This window comes from Ursus maritimus, unplaced genomic scaffold (genome assembly GCF_017311325.1).
Source record: "Ursus maritimus isolate PB19 unplaced genomic scaffold, ASM1731132v1 scaffold_4, whole genome shotgun sequence".
Classification (NCBI taxonomy): domain Eukaryota; kingdom Metazoa; phylum Chordata; class Mammalia; order Carnivora; family Ursidae; genus Ursus; species Ursus maritimus.
In genome coordinates this window covers 77,171,641-77,192,943 of record NW_024426552.1, presented here as the reverse complement: position 1 = coordinate 77,192,943, position 21,303 = coordinate 77,171,641, and the positions used below count along the sequence as shown (strand labels likewise).

The 21,303-nt window shown below is 41.0% G+C and overlaps 1 protein-coding gene across 3 annotated transcripts in view; it reads left to right on the top strand.

Moving 5' to 3' along the window:
* The first annotated feature begins 839 nt into the window (after positions 1-839).
* Positions 840-21,303, top strand: part of KNG1 (kininogen 1) — a 31,340-nt gene continuing 10,876 nt past the window's right edge. For 2 of the 3 annotated variants that reach the window (XM_008705204.2, XM_008705203.2), the window contains exons 1-6: positions 840-1,542; positions 5,493-5,603; positions 6,756-6,840; positions 8,304-8,476; positions 9,361-9,468; positions 18,643-18,727. In XM_008705204.2, coding sequence (XP_008703426.2) covers positions 1,351-1,542; positions 5,493-5,603; positions 6,756-6,840; positions 8,304-8,476; positions 9,361-9,468; positions 18,643-18,727 — 754 coding nt within the window. In that variant the 5' untranslated portion in view covers positions 840-1,350. The remainder of the gene's footprint in view (positions 1,543-5,492; positions 5,604-6,755; positions 6,841-8,303; positions 8,477-9,360; positions 9,469-18,642; positions 18,728-21,303) is intronic. The other variant, XM_008705205.2, reaches the window with a different exon arrangement.

The window sequence follows — 21,303 nt, the reverse complement described above, 5'->3', positions numbered from 1 at the left end:
TCAGCGGAAGAGCCTGATGTGGGGCTCGATCCCAGGATGCCAGGATCACGCCCTGAGCCGAAGGCAGATGCTTAACGACTGAGCCACCCAGGCGCCCCCAGAGATGTCCCTTCTTCTCATATCTTCCCCCCCAGGCTAGGGGTACTCTAGTCTCAGGCAATTTCTCTTTGCTCAGTTTTGGTGCCAGAGGACTCTTTCTCCACAAACAAATCTCTTTCTTTTCCCTTCTTCCCAAATCAGGGCTCAAGCATTTAGACATAGGCTAATAAGGTTTGGGGCTCGCTACCTGACTTACGGGAAGCAGTTGCGGGTACATAGTGCTGGCAGAAGAGAGACTCGTGTGTGTGTGTGTGTGTCCGGGCAGGAGGTATAGAGGAAAAAAGACTAAGGCCAAATGAGAAGTGGGTAAGTTGGTTGTTAGGCTGGGACAAAGGAGGGGCCCACAAAGAGGCAGAAGCTGACAACCGGGAGAGTGGGGAGACGTCTAACTGGCCTGGCGCTGGAGGAGTTGGCCTCAGAACTCGGGGTTTATCAGAAAGTTTCCTTAGGTTTGGTGATAGACACCCAAATCCACCACCCCGGAAAAAAGACGCAGGGATGGGGGACACGGGCTTCACTCGGCCCATCTCTTCTTATGCTTCTCTCCTGTCTCCTCCACCCTGGGGAGCATTTTCCTTTCTAGAACCAATACAAGAGAGTGGAGAGAGGCTGACTTCACCAGAGACCAGAGGGGATCCCCCTATTTTATTTTTAGTTGCACCAGCGTGCTGGTGCGGGACTCCCCGCATGAGCTCTGTGCCCGGGCATCGCTCCCCAGTCATGCCACGTGATTGGTGGTAGCCTGCTTTTCTGCAGCTAGATAGCTTGCAAAGAAATGATTAAAACGTTTCTGTACATTGTACTCGTTGTGGCATTGTTGTTCCATGTCATGACCTTCATAGAGGGCTTTGGGAAAGTCATTTGGGAAAGGGACTAGCAGGTGATTGGTGTTTTTTTTCCTTCTCCTTTAATAGTTTCTGCTCTGATTTGTTATACAACATTGTGCAATCACCTGGAAATGGGCTCAGGGCGCCCACGTGCTTCCTGAATACAAACAAGCAGGTTAACGACCCCAGTGTTGTAATATTTCAGCCTGAAATCTGCCTGGATAACCCAACGGGGCCATTTGTGCTTTGGAAATAGGGCGAATAGTGTATGGCGGCAGGAACCCGCCAGGATCGGGAGTGACCGGGCGGAGAGACGCGCGTACAGAGGACATAAAGGGCTGGGAAGAGCTAAAATCAGCATCCAAGTTGGCGCCCGATTCTCGGTGAAACCATCCCTCGGCTCCTGGAGGGAGACTGCTAAATCATGAGATTACTTGCCTTGCTTTTTCTCTGCTCCAGGCTGCTGCCGAGTGTAAGCCAGGAGTCCTCACAAGAAATCGACTGCGATGACGAGGACTTATTTAAGGCGGTGGACACTGCGCTGAAGAAATACAACAGTAGAAACCAGATCGGTAACCAGTTTGTGCTGCACCGTGTCACGGAGGTCATCAGGACGGTGAGTGAGCTGTTTTACCTTGAGGCCATTTGAGATGTGTGTGTCATAGGAGCCCAGCTCCTCCCCACCACACACACACACACACACACACGCACGCACACACGCACACCCACCACCACCACCACCAACAACAACAACAATCACCAAAGAACCAAGAAGCAAAGGTAGAAGCTGAGAGCTCTTAGAAAAGATCAACACCGCTCTTCGCCCTGGGGAGCAGGGGAGGGTATGACTAGTCCTTGGGCCACCAAGCTTGGCTTCCTGGGTGATCAGGAAAGCAGGGAGCAGTGAGACGAAGGTAGATGGAGTCATTTGAAAGAAACTCTTCAGAGTGGGAGAACCCAGGAACTCAATGGGACCGCGGCAAAGGACTTACTGGGTGTCCAGCCCTTAGACTAAAATATGAGGACCTCCAGACCTCAGGTGGGGAGGGGGTGCTTACGTCTAACAAATGCTGTGTGATCTCACTTACATGTGGAATCTAAAAAAAGTCTAACTCACCGCAGCAGAAAGTAGAATGGTGGCTGCCGGGGGCTCAGGCTGGGGGAAATGGGGGATGCTGGTCAAACGGTACACACTTCCAGTTATAAGACGAGTGGGTCCTGGGGATCTAATATACAGCATGGTGACCATAGTTAATAATACTGTATTGTACACTTGAAATGTGCGAAGAGACTAGATTTTACTGTTCTAACCAGACATACACACACACGGAAGGTAACTATATCAGACGATTGGATGTGTTAATCAGCTTGTTTGTGACAATCACTTCACAAGGTATGTGTGTGTATGTATATATGTATCGTCACGTTGCACACTTTCGATATATGCAATTTTCATCTGTCAATTATACCTCAAGAAAGCAAGGGGGAGGGAGAGTTACATCTAAGAGGAGGCAGAAATGAGATAAACGGGCATTAGATCAAATGTCTACCAGTCTGTATGGCTGAATGCATCAGGGGTAACGGCAATGTTCTAGATGGCTTTTAATATTTTTTATAACTAATTGATGCACTCAGGTTGGAGACAAATCCTGACAGTATGTGTGATTTCAAAAAATAAAAGTCTTTCAATAGTTTATTTAAATGAATTTCACTGTAAAACTGGGTGCCTATCACAGGAAGTAACTGTTTACTTTGGCAGAGGAGAAAAGTCTAGTCATTTGACATGATCAGGATAAAGAGAAAAGCCCACAGGACATGATTTTGTTTTTTTCTGAAAGTGAGATTGAGCCATTCTGTTTCACCAGCTAGTGTGATGATGTAGACATTTGGTCCTGGTCCTCTCAAGCAACAGTTGATTGGTGTTCTCTTCATTGGCTGACATCCATGACAAATGTGGTTTGTTTTTTTTTTTTTTTTTGGTTCTCAAATATCCGTGGAATCATGCTTTATCTTTACTTTGCCATATGGGCACCATCTATACCACTACTGCCTACTTTTTTATCACAATCCGAGACCTGGAAGGAACTTGGGGGACTATTTTGTTTGATTTGATCATCCCAGAGGCAAGTAAAGTGACGCAAGCAGGCTCTGAGAGTCAGGAGACTTGGGATCTGGGCTGGCTCTGCCTTTTCAAGGTGTGGGGGCTGCCCCAGCCCTGTCCATCTACTTGGGGCTTCCTTTCTCTCACCTGTAAAGTGAGGGGCTGGACAACATCACCTCTCTTGTCCCCTGCTGTTGGACAGACCAGAATTTTCCATTTGGAAAGCTCACCTAACTCAGCACCTTCTTTCTTTCTTTCTTTCTTTCTTTCTTTCTTTCTTTCTTTCTTTCTTTCTTTCTTTCTTTCCTTCCTTCCTTCCTTCCTTCCTTCCTTCCTTTCTTTCTTTCTTTCTTTCTTTCTTTCTTTCTTTCTTTCTTTCTTTCTTTCTAGTATAGTTGACACACAATGTTACGCTAGTTTCCAGCATACAACATAATGGTTTGACGACTCTATACGCTATGCTGTGCTCACTACAAGCGTAGCTTCCATCTGGCACCACACAACACTATGACGGTATCACTGACAGTATTCCCCGCGCTGTGCCTTTCATCCCTGTGACTTACTCATTCCATAATTAGAAGCTTGTACCACCCGCTCCCCTTCACCCATTTTACCCATCTCCCACCCTCCTCTGCCCTGGCAACCATCAGTTTGTTCTCGGTATTTAGGGGTCTGTTTCTGCTTTTTGTTTGTTCGTTTGTCTCATTTTTTTAGATTCCACATATAAGTGAAATGATATGGTATTTGTCTTCCCCTGTCTGATTTATTTTACTTAGCATATACCCTCTAGGTCCATCCACGTTGTCATTAATGGCAAGATCTCACTATTTGGCATGGCTGAGTAATATTGCATTATATATATGTATACCCCATTATATATGTGTGTGTGTGTATATATACACACATCCACACACATACATACACACACACCTTTATCCATTCACCTATTGATGGACTTTGGAGTTGCTTCTATATCTTGGCTATTGTAAATAATGCTGCAGTAAACATATGGATGCATATATCTTTCCACATTAGTGTTTTGTTTTCTTTAGGTAAATACACAGTAGTGGATTGCTGGATTGTATGGTATTTCTATTTTTAATTTTTTAAGAAAACTTCATGCTGTTTTTCATGGTGGCTGCACCGATTTACGTTCCCACTGACAGGGCAGGGGGGTTCCTTTTTCTCCATGTCCTCACCAACACTTGTTATTTCTTATCTTTTTGATTCCAGACATTCTGACAGATGTAAGGTGATATCTCATGGTGGTTTTGAACTGCATTTCCCTGATGATTAGTGATGTTGGGCGTCTTTTCATGTGTCCGTTGGCCATCTATATTGCCATCTTTAGAAAAATGTCTATTTAGGTCCTCTGCCCATTTTTTAATTGGATTATTTGTTTTATTTGGTGTTGAGTTGTATAAGGTCTTTATAATTTGGGATGCTAACCCTTTATCAGATATGTCATTTGCAGGTATCGTCTCCAGTTCAGTAGGTTGCCTTTACATTTTGTTGATGGTTTTCTTTGCCGTGCAAGAGCTTTTTATTTTGAGAAAGTCCTAATCATTTAATTTTGCTTTTGTTCCCCTTGCCTGAGAAGACATATCTAGAAAGATGTTGTTATGGCCGATACCAGAGAAATTACTGCCTATGTTTTCTGCTAGGAGTTTTGTATTTTCAGGTCTCACTGTTAGGTCTTTAAAGTGCCTTTGCACTTTAAAAGTTTTATTTATTATCTCATGTCATGCTAGAAAAAATGGAAAAAATAAGGCAAATAAAAATACTAAATTTACCAAAAATTAATCTGCCATCCAGAGATAACTGTTAATGTTTTTTTCTGCAAATGAAAAGTGGCCTCTCATGTGTTTTCTCACTGTAAAAGAAATATATGTTTATTTTTTTAAAAGACAACTCATAAATATTTGTTTAAAGAAGACAGCTGTACTCCCACCACTGAAAGATAAACATTTTAATAGCTTTGCTTCCTAACTTTCCAGACTTAAAAAAAAATCATATATGTACCTATAAATTGGTTTCTACAAAAATAGGCTAATACTATGGATACCACTTTGTAACTTAGAAATACATATTTGTAAATATATTATGAACATTCTTCCAAGTAAATATTTATAAGTTTCAGTATTTTTTTAAAGATTTTATTTATTTGAGATAGAGAATGAGAGAGAGAGCGCGCGCGCTCGTGCACAAGCAGGGGGAGGCGCAGAGGGAGAAGCAGGCTCCCTGCTGAGCAGGAAGTCATCCCAGGACTCTGGGATCATGACCTGAGCCGAAGGCAGCCTCTTAACCAACTGAGCCACTCAGGTGTTCCAACTTGCAATATTTTAAAAAATGTTTTGGTCTCATTGAATAAATCAAGATCAAACACTCATATCTGCGTTAGAGCCCACTCAAATTATTTGCTGTTGGGTCAGTTATGTGTCTCTGGTTGCTTTTCTTTTTTTCAGGATGACCCTGACACATTTTATTCCTTCAAGTACCAAATCAGGGAAGGAAATTGTTCTGCTGAAAGTGGCAAAACCTGGCAGGAGTGTGACTACAAAGACGCTGCACAAGCCGTAAGTGGGTGGGGGGCTCCCGGGCTCCCGGGTCTCGGTCGAGATGGTCAGATGTTTTCACCAGAGCTGGGGTGGTTAGTATCCTCAGGCCTCTTTGTAAGGGATGCAGATAAACGAAGCCAAGCGCTTGGTGTGTGTGTTCTCGTTCTCTGTGTCAGAGCACGAGAGGCCAGCAGGTAAACATAGAGAAAGCGCTCCCATGAGAAGGGGACCCTCGGGGCGCCTGGGTGGCACAGCAGTTAAGCGACTGCCTTCGGCTCAGGGCGTGATCCCGGCGTTATGGGATCGAGCCCCACATCAGGCTCCTCTGCTATGAGCCTGCTTCTTCCTCTCCCACTCCCCCTGCTTGTGTTCCCTCTCTCCCTGGCTGTCTCTGTCGAATGAATAAATAAAATCTTAAAAAAAAAAAAGGGGGGGACCCTAGTGACCCATGAGGGCAGTGGACCAGGCCCCAAAGAGACCACAGATCGACGTTTGGGCCAAGATCGAGGGCTGGTGAGGGGACGGCATGGGTGCCTTCATTGCATAGGCTCTGCCTCCCGCGAGCTGTCCCCGCAGAACCTGTGTGCTGCGTCCTGAAGGGGAAGTCACATTGCGCTCATCAGGTTGTTGGAGGATGAAATGAGGCAGGCATGCAAAGAACCTTCTTTTGACAACAATGGCTCTCTTAACCAAATGCCTCACACCTGCTGGTACGGCATTGCTGCTTGTTTGCCTTAATGAGGGAGGAGTGCGGACAGAGTCGGCCCCGAAGCAAGCCGCTGCTTCCCCAGTCCAGGGGTCCACGCCAGCAATGGCACAACGCCGGCCTCCCGCGCGCGGCTTCGGCGCCGAAACTGCGGGGTACCTCAAGAGGAGGGTGTGGCAGGCTGGCTCGCCGCACTGCACCCATGCTGGCGAAAAGGAAACTTGCTTTTAAAACCTCGCCTTTTATACTGCCTGTCCTCCAACGTCTCGTGAAATCAGCGGCTTGTAAAAATCCTCATGAGGCTACAAAAACTTTCATTCTTGTGTCTCAAAACTCTGTTTAAAAGAATCTTGGCAAGTTCAAAAAAAAGGAAAAGCTCTATTGAGCCATAGCATTAGGTGGACTTCTGCATCTGAAAGGTGAAGATAGATGGTTTCTCTTTTTTTTTTTTTTTTTCTTTTTAGGCCACAGGAGAATGCTCCGCGACCGTGGGAAAGAGAGGGAATACAAAATTCTCCGTGGCTACGCAGACCTGCCAGATCACTCCAGGTAGCCAGTACAGCTGGGGGTGCTGCCCTGGGGGAAAAGGAACTGTTCTCGGTGGTGTCAGGAGCACAGCCTGGGCGGGGCGCGGCGAGTCCTAGGTCAGGGCCAGGCCCGGGCCAATCATCCCCTCCACGCTCTCCCGGCTCTCCTTCCACCTGCAGCCTTGCATCGGGCCTGTGCAAAGGCTCTGAGAAGGGACCAGAAGACATGAGAACTGCCTTCAACTGTAGGCCAAGAGGGAGGGAGAAAAGCACAGGCTTTGAGGTCAGACTTGGCGTGGAATCTTTCCAAATTCCTCACCTTCTCGGCTTTTCTCTTCCTTATCTCTAAGAGGGCATGAGGGACAACCACGAGTCCCCGTCAGAGGGTTGTTGTAGACTGCAGCTGGAAGACATGCGTGAAGGCCCCCTCGCCATACTCTAGTCGTGATAGTGAGAACTAACGTTTACTGAGCATTTCTTACAGCCAGTTCTCAGCGCTTCGCGTGCATTAACTCGCTTAGTCCTCGCAGCTCTATGAAGTCGGCATTACTACCCCCACCTTACAGAAGAGACGTGAGGCCCACTGCAGTTGCCTATCTTGCCCAAGACCCCACAGCTACTAATTAGCAGAGTGGGTATCGAAGACGCCAAATAAATGCAATTCCTTTGGAATTTAAGTACGGAGCAACTTCTCAACGGGTACAGCCACCTGTTGGCCCCTTTCGGAAAACGGCAGAGGAGCCAAATGGTGTTGAAATGACCCACCTGCAGTTTTGCCCCTCTCACTTGACTTTTGCCCAACTGCTTCACACCAGGGACCGTTCTAATGAATTAATGGACCCACGGGGCCTAGCTCAGCACCTGGCTGATGACGGCAGGTGCAAAACATGTTAGATTGAATTGGTACAAAATGTATTATACTCTGAACTAGGCTTCAAGGAGCTTTAATTCATGCTAAAAAAATAATATATCTATTATGTTTTACTTTTTTAAAAAAGATTTATTTATTTTAGAGAGACCGAGCGAGAGAGCACGGGGGGGGGGGGTTGCAGAGGGGCAGAGGGAGAGAAAGAATCTCAAGCAGACTTCCTGGTGAGCGTGGAGCCAGAGACCGGGCTCCATCTCACGACCCTGAAATCATGACCTGAGCTGAAATCAAGAGTCGGATGCTTAACTGACTGAGCCACCCAGGCGCCGCAATGTTTTCCTTTTTGTAAGAGGATAAATCCCTGTTGCTTCTATAATTTGAAATTACTTTTAAACACATTTAAAATAACTATGCACAACAGTATACATGTAAGATGTTCCTAAGCAAATGAGAGGTTTATTGTTCTGGCCAGAGAGCAGTCTGGCAACCTCTTTTTTTTTAAATGCATACCAGGATTTACTGGAAAGTTTATGAGGGCTTTCCAAATTATTTAGGGCAGTGTATCTGCACGCGGGTTTCCCTCATTAATGCCGTCCCTTTGCCCGCTCTTTGTCAAGCCGAGGGCCCTGTGGTGACAGCTCAGTACGACTGCCTTGGCTGTGTTCACCCCATCTCGACGGCGAGCCCTGACCTGGAACCCGTTCTAAGACACGCCATTGAACATTTTAACAACAACACGGCTCATTCGCACCTCTTTGCTGTTAGAGAAGTGAAAAGGGCCCACAGACAGGTTTGTTCTTTAATTGTTGATTTCACACGGTAGTCAGTGTTACGGGTTCTTTGCAGAGACAGTGAAATGGAAAAGTTATTCTGTCCTTAAGGTTTAAAAAAAACGATATCATTACCCAGCTATCATGAGTCAAACGTGGCTCCAAAAATTAAATCGTACCTAAAAAGTTGGCACAGCTTTCTGGGTATCCTCTAAATTCTAGGTTCCATATCATCAGGGAAAAAAAAAAACAGTAAATACTTGTAAATCTGGTCTTTTCATTGCCTCGGTTCACTACGCTTTTACTGACAGTTCACTAGGTCCTGTGTATTCGGGCCTGTAATTATGAAGGACTTACTTTGCTCAGTAACATGCCTGCTTTTAAAAGATCTTCCGATTTGCTTTCATGCGGGCCCTGGGTCCTGCTCAATTCTGTCCATACCCAGCTGTATCAGGGTGCAAATAGCCTGGGATGAAGCAGGAGAAATCTGCCTGCCTGGCAGTCTGGGAACCTGAGGCCCTCCCAGTAAAAGCCACCCAAGCTTGAAAGTTTTCTTGATCCATCTAGAATAGCATTACTGATATTTCACAGATTCAGTGGAAGATTTTCTTCCTGTTGCTTAGCGAGGGAATACTGCTGGGTCTTACTCAGGGAGCTAGAGTAACTCCCCACGTATATTGCTTTCTGTTGTTAGATGTGTAGGAAGGAGGGAGGTGGGGGTTGTATGGAGGGCGTGAGAGTCCTAAAGTGTTCGCTATTCATTCAGAAATGACTTCTGCCTTGTAATCATCATCGTTCATGTTTTCGAGCACTTACAATATGCCAGGCAGCATTCTCCGCACCTGATAATGCTGTCAACGTTGTTTAAACTGCCTTTTAAATATTTGCTCCAAAACTGTTTCAGGTGGTGGCTGGATGGAACTATGAAATTACTTACTCAATTGCGCAAACGAATTGTTCCAAGGAGAATTTTCTATCCTTAACGCCAGACTGCAAGTCCCTTTTGAATGGGGTAAGTAGGCAAAAATCTAATTATAAAGATCTTAGCACGTTGTGTCCAGTCTTTCCAGGTGTGGGAACGCCCAGCTGTGTAGGGAGTCTCAGTCACTAAAATGTTGGATGATATTCCCTGATTCACATTCCCTTGGGAACTCCGAAGCCCAGGCCCCGGTCAAGCTAGTGCAAGAATCTGCGCGCCTGGCAGAGCACCTGCAGGTATAAGCAGGGACTAGGAGAGCCTGAGACCAAATGATGCCATGATCAAGTTTGTCCTTTCATGCCTTCACCCTCCCGTCTTCTTTCCTTCCCCCACGTGCTCCATATCCTTACTCCCAACCTCTACCCAGAACAGTCTCTCACTTCCAACTTGTCTCTGCTCGGTTTCTCGCCTTTCCTCCCCTGCCTTTATCTCAAACACATCCTGAGTCTCTATCCCTTAGTGACCCTTTCTGGGGTGATATCCTGTTGTCTGAACCAAAATTATGTTAAAAGAGAGTATCTCGAGGTGAGAGTCATTACTGCATGTTAAGATGACCAGGGCATAATGACTTCCCCAGGGACATTGGCATAGTAGCCAAAGACTATGCTTTAAGCAAGCCCTTTAACCTAGGAATTCGACTTCTAGACTTCTGTTACATGGGAAGAAAATGAGAAATCCAGACAGCAATAATTTCAGCATTATTATTAATAGAAAAACATTGGAAGTAACATATCCTCAACAGTAGGGAATGGTTAAGTAAATCACAGGATAACCGTATAGTACAATGTGTGCAGCCATTCAAATTACATTTCTAGTTTTTAGTGGCTTAGTAAAATGCCTATAATATGTTAAGTAAAAAAAAAAACTATACATAGAGTCATTCAAATATACAAAGTAAATGTAAGTATAAAAATTGATGAGAAACTAATATGCCAAAACATAAAATATAGTTAGTGTTCAGTTGGAAATATAGGCGATTTTCTAATGCTTCATACTTTTTGGAACTCTTCAGTACTTCTCAAGGTCTCAGATGAAGCATTTATCATTATATTTATCTCATAATTGGGGAAAAAATGAAAAGGACGGCATTAAGAGAGTGAAAAGACCATCCACAGAGTGGGAGGCAATATTTACAAATCCCTTATTGGGGAAGGGTTTGGTATGAAGGCTATATTAAAAACCCCTACACTGCAACGACAAAAAGACAACCCAATTCAAAAACGGGCAAAGGAATTAAACAGATGTTTCTCTCAAGAAGACACACAAATAGCCTATACGCACATGAAAAGATACTCAACATGGTTGGCCATCAGGAGGATGTAAATACAAGCCACAGCGAGATGCCTCTTCACACCCAGAGGGTAGTTATCATTTTTAAGAATTGGAAAATAACAGGCGTTGGGGAGGATGTGGAGAAATTGGAACTTTCGTGTATTGCCGATGGGAACGTAAAATGATGCAGCCGCTGTGGAAAACAGTTTGGCAGTTCCTCAAAAAGATAAACATGGAATTCCTATGATCCAGCAACTGCACGCCTAGGTGTATGTACCCAAACAAATTGAAAATGGACACACAAACATACTTGTATGCCAACAGTCATTGCAACATTGTTCATAATAGCCGCAAGGTGGAAACAGCCCAAAGGCCCATGAGTAGATGAATGGGTAAACAAAATGGGGTAGGTAGGTAGGTAGGTAGGTAGGTAGGTAGGTAGGAAGGAAGGAAGGAAGGAAGGAAGGAAGAAAGAAAGAAAGAAAGAAAGAAAGAAAGAAAGAAAGAAAGAAAGAAAGAAAGAAAAGAAAGAAAAAATTCTTTAGTCGTAGAAAGAAATCCCAACACATGCTACAACGTGGCTAAGCCGTGAAAACATGATGCTAAGTGAAAGAGGCCAGACACCAAAGGACGAATGTTGTGTGATTCCACTTATATAATATCTAACATATGCAAACTCATTCAGACAATAAGTAGATTAGAGTTTATCAGGGGCTGGAGGAGGCAGAATGGGGATTCATTGTTTAATGGTACAGGATTCGTGTTTGGGGTGATGAACACTTTTGGAAATTGATAGCGGTGATGGTGGCACGCCACTGTGAATGTAATTATGCCGCTGAATTATACATTTGTAAATGGCTAAGATAGCATATTTTATGTTGTGTATGTCTTACCATAATAAAAAAAATAGTAAAAAGAGAGAGAGGAAGCCTCTAAAAACATATGCTCTCACTGCTATTTCACTTTGTCAGTTTGATTCGGGTCCGGCCACTCCAGCATCTATTAACCCACGCTCTCCAGCTTCAGTCTTTCTGCATTTCTTTAAGGCCTCTGTTTAGTTTTCTCTTCACAGCACAGAGAGACGCAAGGGCGGGTTGGAGTCACAAAGCCAATCAGACTTTTGGAATAGCTTCTCTGAGCCTCCACTTCCCCGTTTATAAAGGAATGAAGAATAGCAACCCCTGTCTCGCAGAGGGGCTAGCGTAGTGCCAGGGCGTGAAACAGAAATGAAATGTGTTGCCCACAATTGGTATCGTTTAAGGCCTTGGAATCCAAAGTGAGTTACAATGAGCAGCATCAGCATTACAGGGGAGGCTGTTGGAGAAGCCCCTCAACTCCACCCCACACCTACTGAATCAGAATCTGCATATTAACAAGATTCTCCGGTGACTTATTTGCATACTGAGGTCTGAAAAGCACTGATTGAAGAGGTTTCATGAATAGTTCTCGGGCCATGTTGCATATTAGAATCACTCAGCTAGCTTTAAAAAATGCCTGTTCCCAGGCCATTCCCCCAGGTGTTCTGATGTCGTTGGTCTGGGGTGGGTCCCGGGAATCAGAATAATCTAAAAGCTTCTCAGGTGAACCAAATATGCTGATAGAATTGAGAATCTTTGAGCTACTTAGAGCATCCTCTCCCCATTCAAAAATAAGATAAGTCTGGTGCTCCCTGTATTTTTCAAAAATATGACATTTCTTATATAAATGTTCCTTTATTGGAAATATACATGTATAGAAAACTTTAAGAAAACGTAAAAACATAGATAAAAATAATACTGAACCACACATGCCCAAACACCCAAAGATATCTTAGCCTATTTCCCTCTTGTCTTTTTTGTAGGGGATATGGACAATTTTTGGTGATTTTTTTTTTGTCTTTTAATAGTTGTATTTATTTTACGTGCTACATTTTTTTCACCTAAGAATTTTCATATGCCATTAAGACTCTCAATAAACTTCTTTTTAAATAACTGTGTAATATTCTAGTGAATATACCATAGATTATTTTTTTAAATTACTTTCCTTTTTTAGACATTTGGGTTATTTCCAATTTTTATTAGAATTAATAACCCACCAGACATTTTTTAGAATAAAGCTATTTCCATGTTTGGCATTTTTTCCCTCAGGATAAACTCTCAACTTTACACATAGCATAAAATTGTATAGGAGCTCTTCAAACTCTTGAGAAAGAACAAAGCTGGAAGCATCATGGTCCCTCATTTACTACAGAGCTTTACCGTAAAGCTATAGTAATCAAAGTAGTATGGTACTGGCATGAAAACAGACACAGAGATCAATGGAGCAGAATAGCCCAGAATGAACCACACTTATTTGGTCATTTGAGCTCTGACAAAGGCAAAAATATACAATGGGGAAAAGACAGTCTCTTCAACAAATGGTGTTGGGAAAACTGGACCACTGGCTTACATCATATACAAAATGAATTCAAAATGGACTAAAGACTTGGATGTGAGACCCGAAACCATTAAACTTGTAGAAGAAAACATAAGCAGTAAGCTCGTTGATACTGGTTTTAGCGATGCTTTTTTGGATTAGTCTCCTCAGGCAGGGGCAACAAAAGCTAAAATAAGCAAATGAGATTACATCAAAATGAAAAGCTTCTGCTCAGTGAAGGAAACCAGCAACAAACCAAAAATCAGCCTACTGAGTGGGAGAAGATATTTGCAAATCACCCATCTGATAGTGGGTTAGTTTCCAAAATCTATAAAGAAATGATACAAGTCAACACCAAAAAAAAACCCAATTTAAAAATGGGCAGAGGCCCTAAACCAACATTTTTCCAAAGAAGACACACAGATGGCCAACACATACACGAAAAGATGTTCACCACCACATCACTCATCATCAGGAAAGTGCAAATGAAACCACAATGAGGTATCTCACACCTGTCAGATTAGCTAGCATCCAAAAGACAAAAAAACAGTGTTACTGATGAGGAGAAAGGGGAACCCTCATGCACTGTGGGTGGGGATGTAAACTGGTGCAGCCACTATGGAAAACAGTAGGGAGCTTCCTCAAAAAATTAAAAATAGAACTACGCTATGATCTAGTAATCCCACTTCTGGGTATTTATCCGAAGAAAGCAAAAATACCAATTCAAAGAGATTATATGCAACCCTATGTTCATTGTAGCGTTATTCACAATAGCCAAGCTTTGGAAGCAGCCTAAGTGTCCATCGATAGATGAGTGTGTAAATAAGATTTGGTGTATACTTACAATAGAATATTACTCGGCCATGAAAAATGAAATCTTGTCGTTTGCTATAACCTGGATGGAACTAGAGGGTAATATGCTAAGTGAAATAAGTCAGAAAAAGACAAATGCTGTATGATTTCACTTATGTGGATTCTGAAAAACAAAACAAATAACACAAACAGAAACAGATGTATAGATACAGGAAACCAACTATTGGTTACCAGAAGGGAGAAGGTTTGGGGGGCAGGTGAAAAAGATGAAGAGGGGAAGTGAGAAGTACAGACTTCCAGTTACAAAACAAATAAGGCATGGGGTTGTAATGTACAGAATAGAGAATACAGTAATAGCTTTATATGGCAACAGATGGTAACTGAACATATGGGGATTGTTTTGTAATGTATAAAAATATTGAATCAGGGGCACCTGGGTGGCTCAGTCAATTAAATGTCTGACTCTTGGTTTCAGCTCAGGTTGTGATCTCAGGGTCCTGAGATCAAGCCCTATGTGGGAAGTCTGCTTTCCCTCTCCCTCTTCTTCTGCCCCTTCCCCCACTCATGCGCTCTCTCTCTCTTTCTCAAATAAGTAAATCTTTTAAAAAGATATACCTGAAACTAATAGGACATTATACTTATAATTATACTTCAAGTTTTTTCAAAAAGCTCTTAAAACTCTTGATATATATGGGTTGTTTGCTGAATGCGTCAATTTAAATTCTATCAGCAATGTATTCTTCTGATAGAGTTCAGTATTAAAAAAAAAAACAACAGCAAAACCTTAGGGGTGTCTGGCTGGCTCCGTTGGCAGAGCATGCGACTCTTGATCTTGGGGTTATGAGTTCAAGTCCCACCCTGGGGGTAGAGTTTACTTTAAAAAAAAAAAGTGAATTAAAAAGTCATGAAGACTAAAAAAACTTAGATAATTTCATAGACAAAAACCTTTTTAGTTTTCATTTTTATCAGTCAACAAGTAGTTAATATGCATTTGTTTAACCAAAATATTTTCATACATGTGTTAGAAATTTATGGGTTGAATTTAGAAATTGTCTTCTATATTCTTTGCCCATTTCTCTTTGGAATAAATCTTAAAGATTTGGAAAATCATATTTCTATAGTAAAGGTATCAGTGCGTTGTCATATTTTCTCAGTTGTGTACTTTTTCGTTTTCATTATGGTATTTCTGACTTACAAATACTTTTTGTTTATAGGTTGCCAGATCTACCAATATTTTCATTTGAAATTTTCCGCCATTTGCTCAGCAGTCACTTTATTTTTTTCTTCTAGTTTTCTATGGTCAATATTTCGTAATGTAACTTTTCATTCTATCTGGAATTAATTTTGATGTATCTTGTGATTTTTTTCAAAATTTTTAAGAGAATAACCAGATATCTCCACAGTCTTTCCTTCTACATAAATTCATGACAACCTTTATTCCATAACAGTGTCTTCCAAAAAATCTGTTCTCTGTTTTTGTACCAACACCACCATGTTTTAACAGCCATAGCTTCATAGAAAGTTCAAATATGTGATTTATTATCCAGTGTTTATATCTTCAAAACCAACCTTAGAATAGGTTTGTGAGAAAAACTTACATTGTCACATAGATTGGAATTCCATTTCATGTCTAAATTAATTTGTGGAGAACTGGCATACAAACCCTTATTTAGTCTTTTAGTCAAGAATTTGGTATACATCTTTATTTAGACGAGTTTCATTTTATATTTCTTAAGTTGTGGGAGTTTCTTTATATAGATCCAGAATATTGCTCACGAATATTATTTCTAGGTTTCATTTTGGTTTTTTTGTTTTTGGTTGTTGCTATCAGGAATTAAATCCATGGGGCGCCTGGGTGGCACAGCGGTTAAGCGTCTGCCTTCGGCTCAGGGCGTGATCCCGGCGTTATGGGATCGAGCCCCACATCAGGCTCTTCCACTAGGAGCCTGCTTCTTCCTCTCCCACTCCCCCTGCTTGTGTTCCCTCTCTCGCTGGCTGTCTCTATCTCTGTCGAATAAATAAATAAAATCTTTAAAAAAAAAAAAGGAATTAAATCCTTTTGTTTTTATTTTCTTCTCTTTTTATTAAGTTATTATCAGATACAAATGTATACTCTTTAATGCATTTTTCTTACGTACAGCAACTTCCCTGAATTCTTATCAGCTCGAACAGCTTCTCATTGGTTCCTTATGGATACTATATATCCGTAAGATATATAGTAATATCTTACGCAAAAAATACGTTTCTTTTCTTTTCTGATGGTTATTTTTTTGTTCTATGTCTTAATGAATTGGCCCAAACAGATGTAATTTTTGAAATAACTGTGATCACACACCGTCATGTTTTATTCCTGGTTTTATGGGAAAGCCTCTAGGATTTTGTCATTATGTATAATACTTGCTGTGGGTTCCAGGCAGACATTCTTTGTCATGTTCGGGAAGCGTCCTCACATTGCTGTTCTTTAAAGAGTTTTGTTCTTTTTCTTTTGTTCTTAAATAAGGAATTGGTATTGAATTCAGCCAATGGTTTAGAACAGATATTAAAATATCATATTATGTTTTCCTAATTTAATCTGTTATGTTGTTTTGACAGCTTTCCTAAAGTAATCTTTAGGTTCCTAAACTAAACCCTATTTGTTTAGTGTTAATTATTCTTTAGATAGGCGTTTGGATTCTATTTCTAGTTTAGGAATTCAACATCTACATTTATGAGTGAAGGGTGTTTAACAGTTTTCTGGGTGTGTGTTTGTACGTGCATTCTACTTTTTCAGGTTTTGATGTCAGGATTATAATTTTATAGAATGAAAATAGTTTGTCACTACTTTATTATTTTAAGTTTATTTTTTTTAGTAATCTCTACACTCAACGTGGGGCTCGAACCCACAACCCTCAGATCAAGAGTCGCATGCTCTACTGACTGAGCCCACCAGGCACCTCTGACACTATTTTCTATATTCAGAAACAGTTTATACAACAGGGAAATATATATACTTCTTTAATTCTTAAAAATTATCCATAAAACATCTATGTGTTTTAGAGGTGGGAAGTGGAATGAAGTTTAGAGTAGGAATAGCATTCCCTTCTCCAGTCATTGGCCCATTCAAGTTTTCTTCTTGTTTTTAAGTCAGCTGGTTATTTATAATTCTCCAGAAAATTATCGACTTCTTTGGAATTTAAATTATCATATACTTGTTCATAATATTCTCTTGTATTTTTATACTTCTCTGTATACTTTGCTCTGTTGCCTTTTTTATGCGCTTGATTTTTTTCCTCACCCCAAGAGTGATCTTTTGAATTTATTTTTTAACACTAGTGCTGTTTTCTAACTTCTCAGTTTTGTTTTTGCTTTCATTGTTTTCTCCTTCTTATTTTCCTGAAGCCTGTTCATTTTTCTTTTCTTTAACTTTTTGAGATAAACACCTAGTCTTAGGGATGTTTTGTTTAGTTTCTTGCCTCTCTCCTTAAATTACAAAAGCATATAAAGCCACGAGTTAACTCTAAATGGTGTTCTGGCAATACGATGTGGAATTCTCATTTTTGCTTTGTCTTTTATTTTTTTCCTTATCCAAGGAACCCTAACTATTTAGGCAAGTGTGTTTATATTTCCAAGTAGTTTGTTTTTATTTGTTTATTTGTTTAAACATGTCAGTAATGTAATATTAATTTTCAGGGAGGTTTGTTTTTTCTTTTTGGTGCTGAGGCCAAAGAACATGGACTGTATTATTTTTTATTTGATAAATTTATTGGGCCTTTTTTATGACCTAGTGTGGAAGTGATTAAAAATTTTGCATCATACTTATGAGAGTGTCATTTTAAGTCGTGTGTGTCATATGAAAATATGATTTAAGGGGCGCCTGGGTGGCACAGCGGTTAAGCGTCTGCCTTCGGCTCAGGGCGTGATCCCGGCGTTATGGGATCGAGCCCCACATCAGGCTCCTCTGCTGGAGGCCTGCTTCTTCCTCTCCCACTCCCCCTGCTTGTGTTCCCTCTCTCACTGGCTGTTTCTATCTCTGTCAGATAAATAAATAAAATCTTTTAAAAAAAAAAGAAAGAAAATATGATTTAAATAAATATTTATTATGTTAGTCAAGTGTCCTATGACCTTATCTATTTTTTAATCCATCTGGCCTGTCTTAGATTTATAGTTATATGTTAATTTTCCCACCACAATGATTTCTATCCATTTCTATTCCCTTCTGTCTTCTCTTTTATGTATCTTGATTCTGGGATTCTAGACTACATCTTTTATAAAAATAAAATAATCTTCATTACTACTTTTGTGAGTTTTTCTTACCTTGAATTTTACTTTTTCCAATATTAATAATACTTTAGCTCCTTTTTTGTCATATTTGCCTCATATAGCTTTGCTCTTCCATTATATTTAAACTTCATCTTTTTTATTATATTATACTTGAAGATGTAATACATTAATTTTGTTTTTACTTCATCTAGAAGTCTCCGCCTTTCTAAAAGAAAATTTTATCCGTTCACTTATATGGTTATTATTTCTAGACTAAGTATCCATATCATCTTGTTTCATGTTTCTGTGGGTTTGAGCCTGTGTGTTTGTTGTTGATGCTGCTGTTTTTTATTCTCTCTTTGCAATCTATGTTTTGTTTTCATTTTCTATGTGATGATTTGTAAAGTCAATATCCTATTTTTAGGTATACTAGTTGTTGTTCTTAAAAATATTCTTACTTTATGTACCTATATACTTTTTAAAAACCAGGATATCGGAGAATGTACAGATCACGCACACATGGATCTCCAGCTGAGAATTGCTTCTTTCTCGCAGAAGTGTGACCTCTATCCAGGTAGGAGGTGATACGTGTCAGTGCTTTACTAGTACATGTTGGTCCCCGACAACGGGTTAGGACTTCTCACAGGAATTGTGCTTTGGTTTCCATGATACGCCACGAAGTCTGTATGATCAACAGACCTTCCCAAGAACAACTGACCCCATCTCCGCCCAGCTGTGCGGCGGCAGGTGCAGCCGAGACTGCTCTGCAAGTAGCCAGAAGGGACTCTGGTGACTAGAAGGGGACATGGCTGGCCTCTGGGTCCAAACCAGCTGGTCTACCCTGTGTGCAAGACGTCCCTGTGTCAGGTGCGATAAATTAGGAAAGCTGCATCCATTTTTAAGCACCTAGAGTAAAATCCTTTCAATTAAAGATTTTTTTTTTTAACCCACACGTTATCATGGCAGGAAAGGGAAATACTGCAAGATTATGGTCAAGTCCTTACTTCTTTATACCAAGAGTTGGCTTTTCTCCTTTTGGAAGATAGTTTTGTGCATTCCATGACGAGAAGCGTTACTGAAGCTGCCTGCTCACCAGAATCATAGGATTTAAAATTTTCCCACTAGAGAGTCATTCCTTTAAGGGAAGCACTGCTCTTTACAGGTGGTTCCAGCAAAAATGCAAAAACGTAGGAAAACTACAGCATATTGATTCAGCTACTAACACCTACTGATTCAATGTTTTCCTTTTTTTTTTATGAATTCAATATAGTTGTTTTATTTATTTATTTATTTATTTATTTATTTATTTATTTATTTATTTATTTATTATTATATTATGTTAGTCACCATACAGTACATCCCTGGTTTTTGATGTAAAGTTCGATGATTCATTAGTTGCGTATAACACCCAGTGCACCATGCAATACATGCCCTCCTTACTACCCATCACCAGCCTATCCCATTCCCCCACCTCCCTCCCCTCTGAAGCCCTCCGTTTGTTTCTCAGAGTCCACAGTCTCTCATGCTTCATTCCCCTTTCTGATTACCCCCCTTTCTTTATCCCTTTCTTCCCCTACCGATCTTCCTCGTTCTTATGTTCCATAGATGAGAGAAATCATATGATAGTTGTCTTTCTCTGCTTGACTTATTTCACTTAGCATTATCTCCTCCAGTGCTGTCCATGTTGCAGCAAATGTTGAGAACTCGTTCTTTTTGATAGCTGAGTAATATTCCATTGTATATATGGACCACAACTTCTTAATCCAGTCACCTGTTGAAGGGCATCTCGGCTCCTTCCACGATTTAGCTATTGTGGACATTGCTGCTATGAACATTGGGGTGCATATGGCCCTTCTCTTCACTACGTCTGTATCTTTGGGGTAAATACCCAGTAGTGCAATGGCTGGGTCATAGGGTAGCTCAATTTTTAACTTTTTAAGGGACCTCCGCACTGTTTTCCAGAATGGCTGTACCAACTTGCATTCCCACCAACAATGTAGGAGGGATCCCCTTTCTCCACATCCTCTCCAGCAATTGTTGTCTCTTGCTTGTCAATTTTTGCCATTCTAACTGGAGTAAGGTGGTATCTTAGTGTGGTTTTGATTTGAATTTCCCTGATGGCTAATGATTTTGAACATTTTTTCATGTGTCTGTTAGCCATTTGTATGTCATCATTGGAAAAGTGTCTGTTCATATCTTCTGCCCATTTTATGATTTGTTTATTTGTTTCTCGCATATTGAGTTTGAGAAATTCTTTGTAGATCTTGGATACAAGTCTTTTATCTGTAGCATCATTTGCAAATATATTCTCCCATTCCATGGGCTGCCTCTCAGTTTTTTTGACTGTTTCCTTGGCTGTGCAGAAGTTTTTATCTTGATGAAGTCCCACAAGTTCATTTTATCTTTTGTTTCTCTTGCCTTTGGAGATGTGTCATGAAAAAGGTTGCTTTGGCCGATGTCATAGAGGTTGCTGCCTATGTTCTCCTCTAGGATTTTGATGGATTCCTGTCTCACATCGAGGTCTTTCATCCATTTGGAGTTTATCTTTGTGTATGGTGTGAGAGAGTGGTCAAGTTTCATTCTTTTGCATGTAGCTGTCCAATTTTCCCAGCACCATTTATTGAAGAGACTGTCTTTTTTCCACCGGATGTGTATTCCTGCTTTATCAAAGATTAGTTGCCCAAAGAGCCAAGGGTCCATTTCTGGGTTCTCTATTCTGTTCCATTGGTCTATGTGTCTGTTTTTGTACCAGTACCATGCTGTCTTTGTGATCACAGCTTTGTAGTACAGCTCAAAATCCGGCATTGTGATGCCCCCAGCTTTGTTTTTCCTTTTCAACAGTTCCTTGGTGATTCAGGGCCTTTTCTGGTTCCATACAAATTTAAGGACTATTTGTTCCGGTTCTTTGAAAAATGTCATTGGTATTTTGATCAGGATAGCATTGAAAGTGTAGATTGCTCTGGTTAGCATGGACATTTTAACTATGTTAATTCTTCCAATCCATGAGCATGGAATATTTTTCCATCTTTTTGTGTCTTCTTCAAAGTCTTTCAAGAGCGATTTATAGTTTTTAGAATATAGATCCTTTACGTCTCTGGTTAAGTTAATTCCAAGGTAACGTATGGTTTTTGGTGCTATTGTAAATGGGAT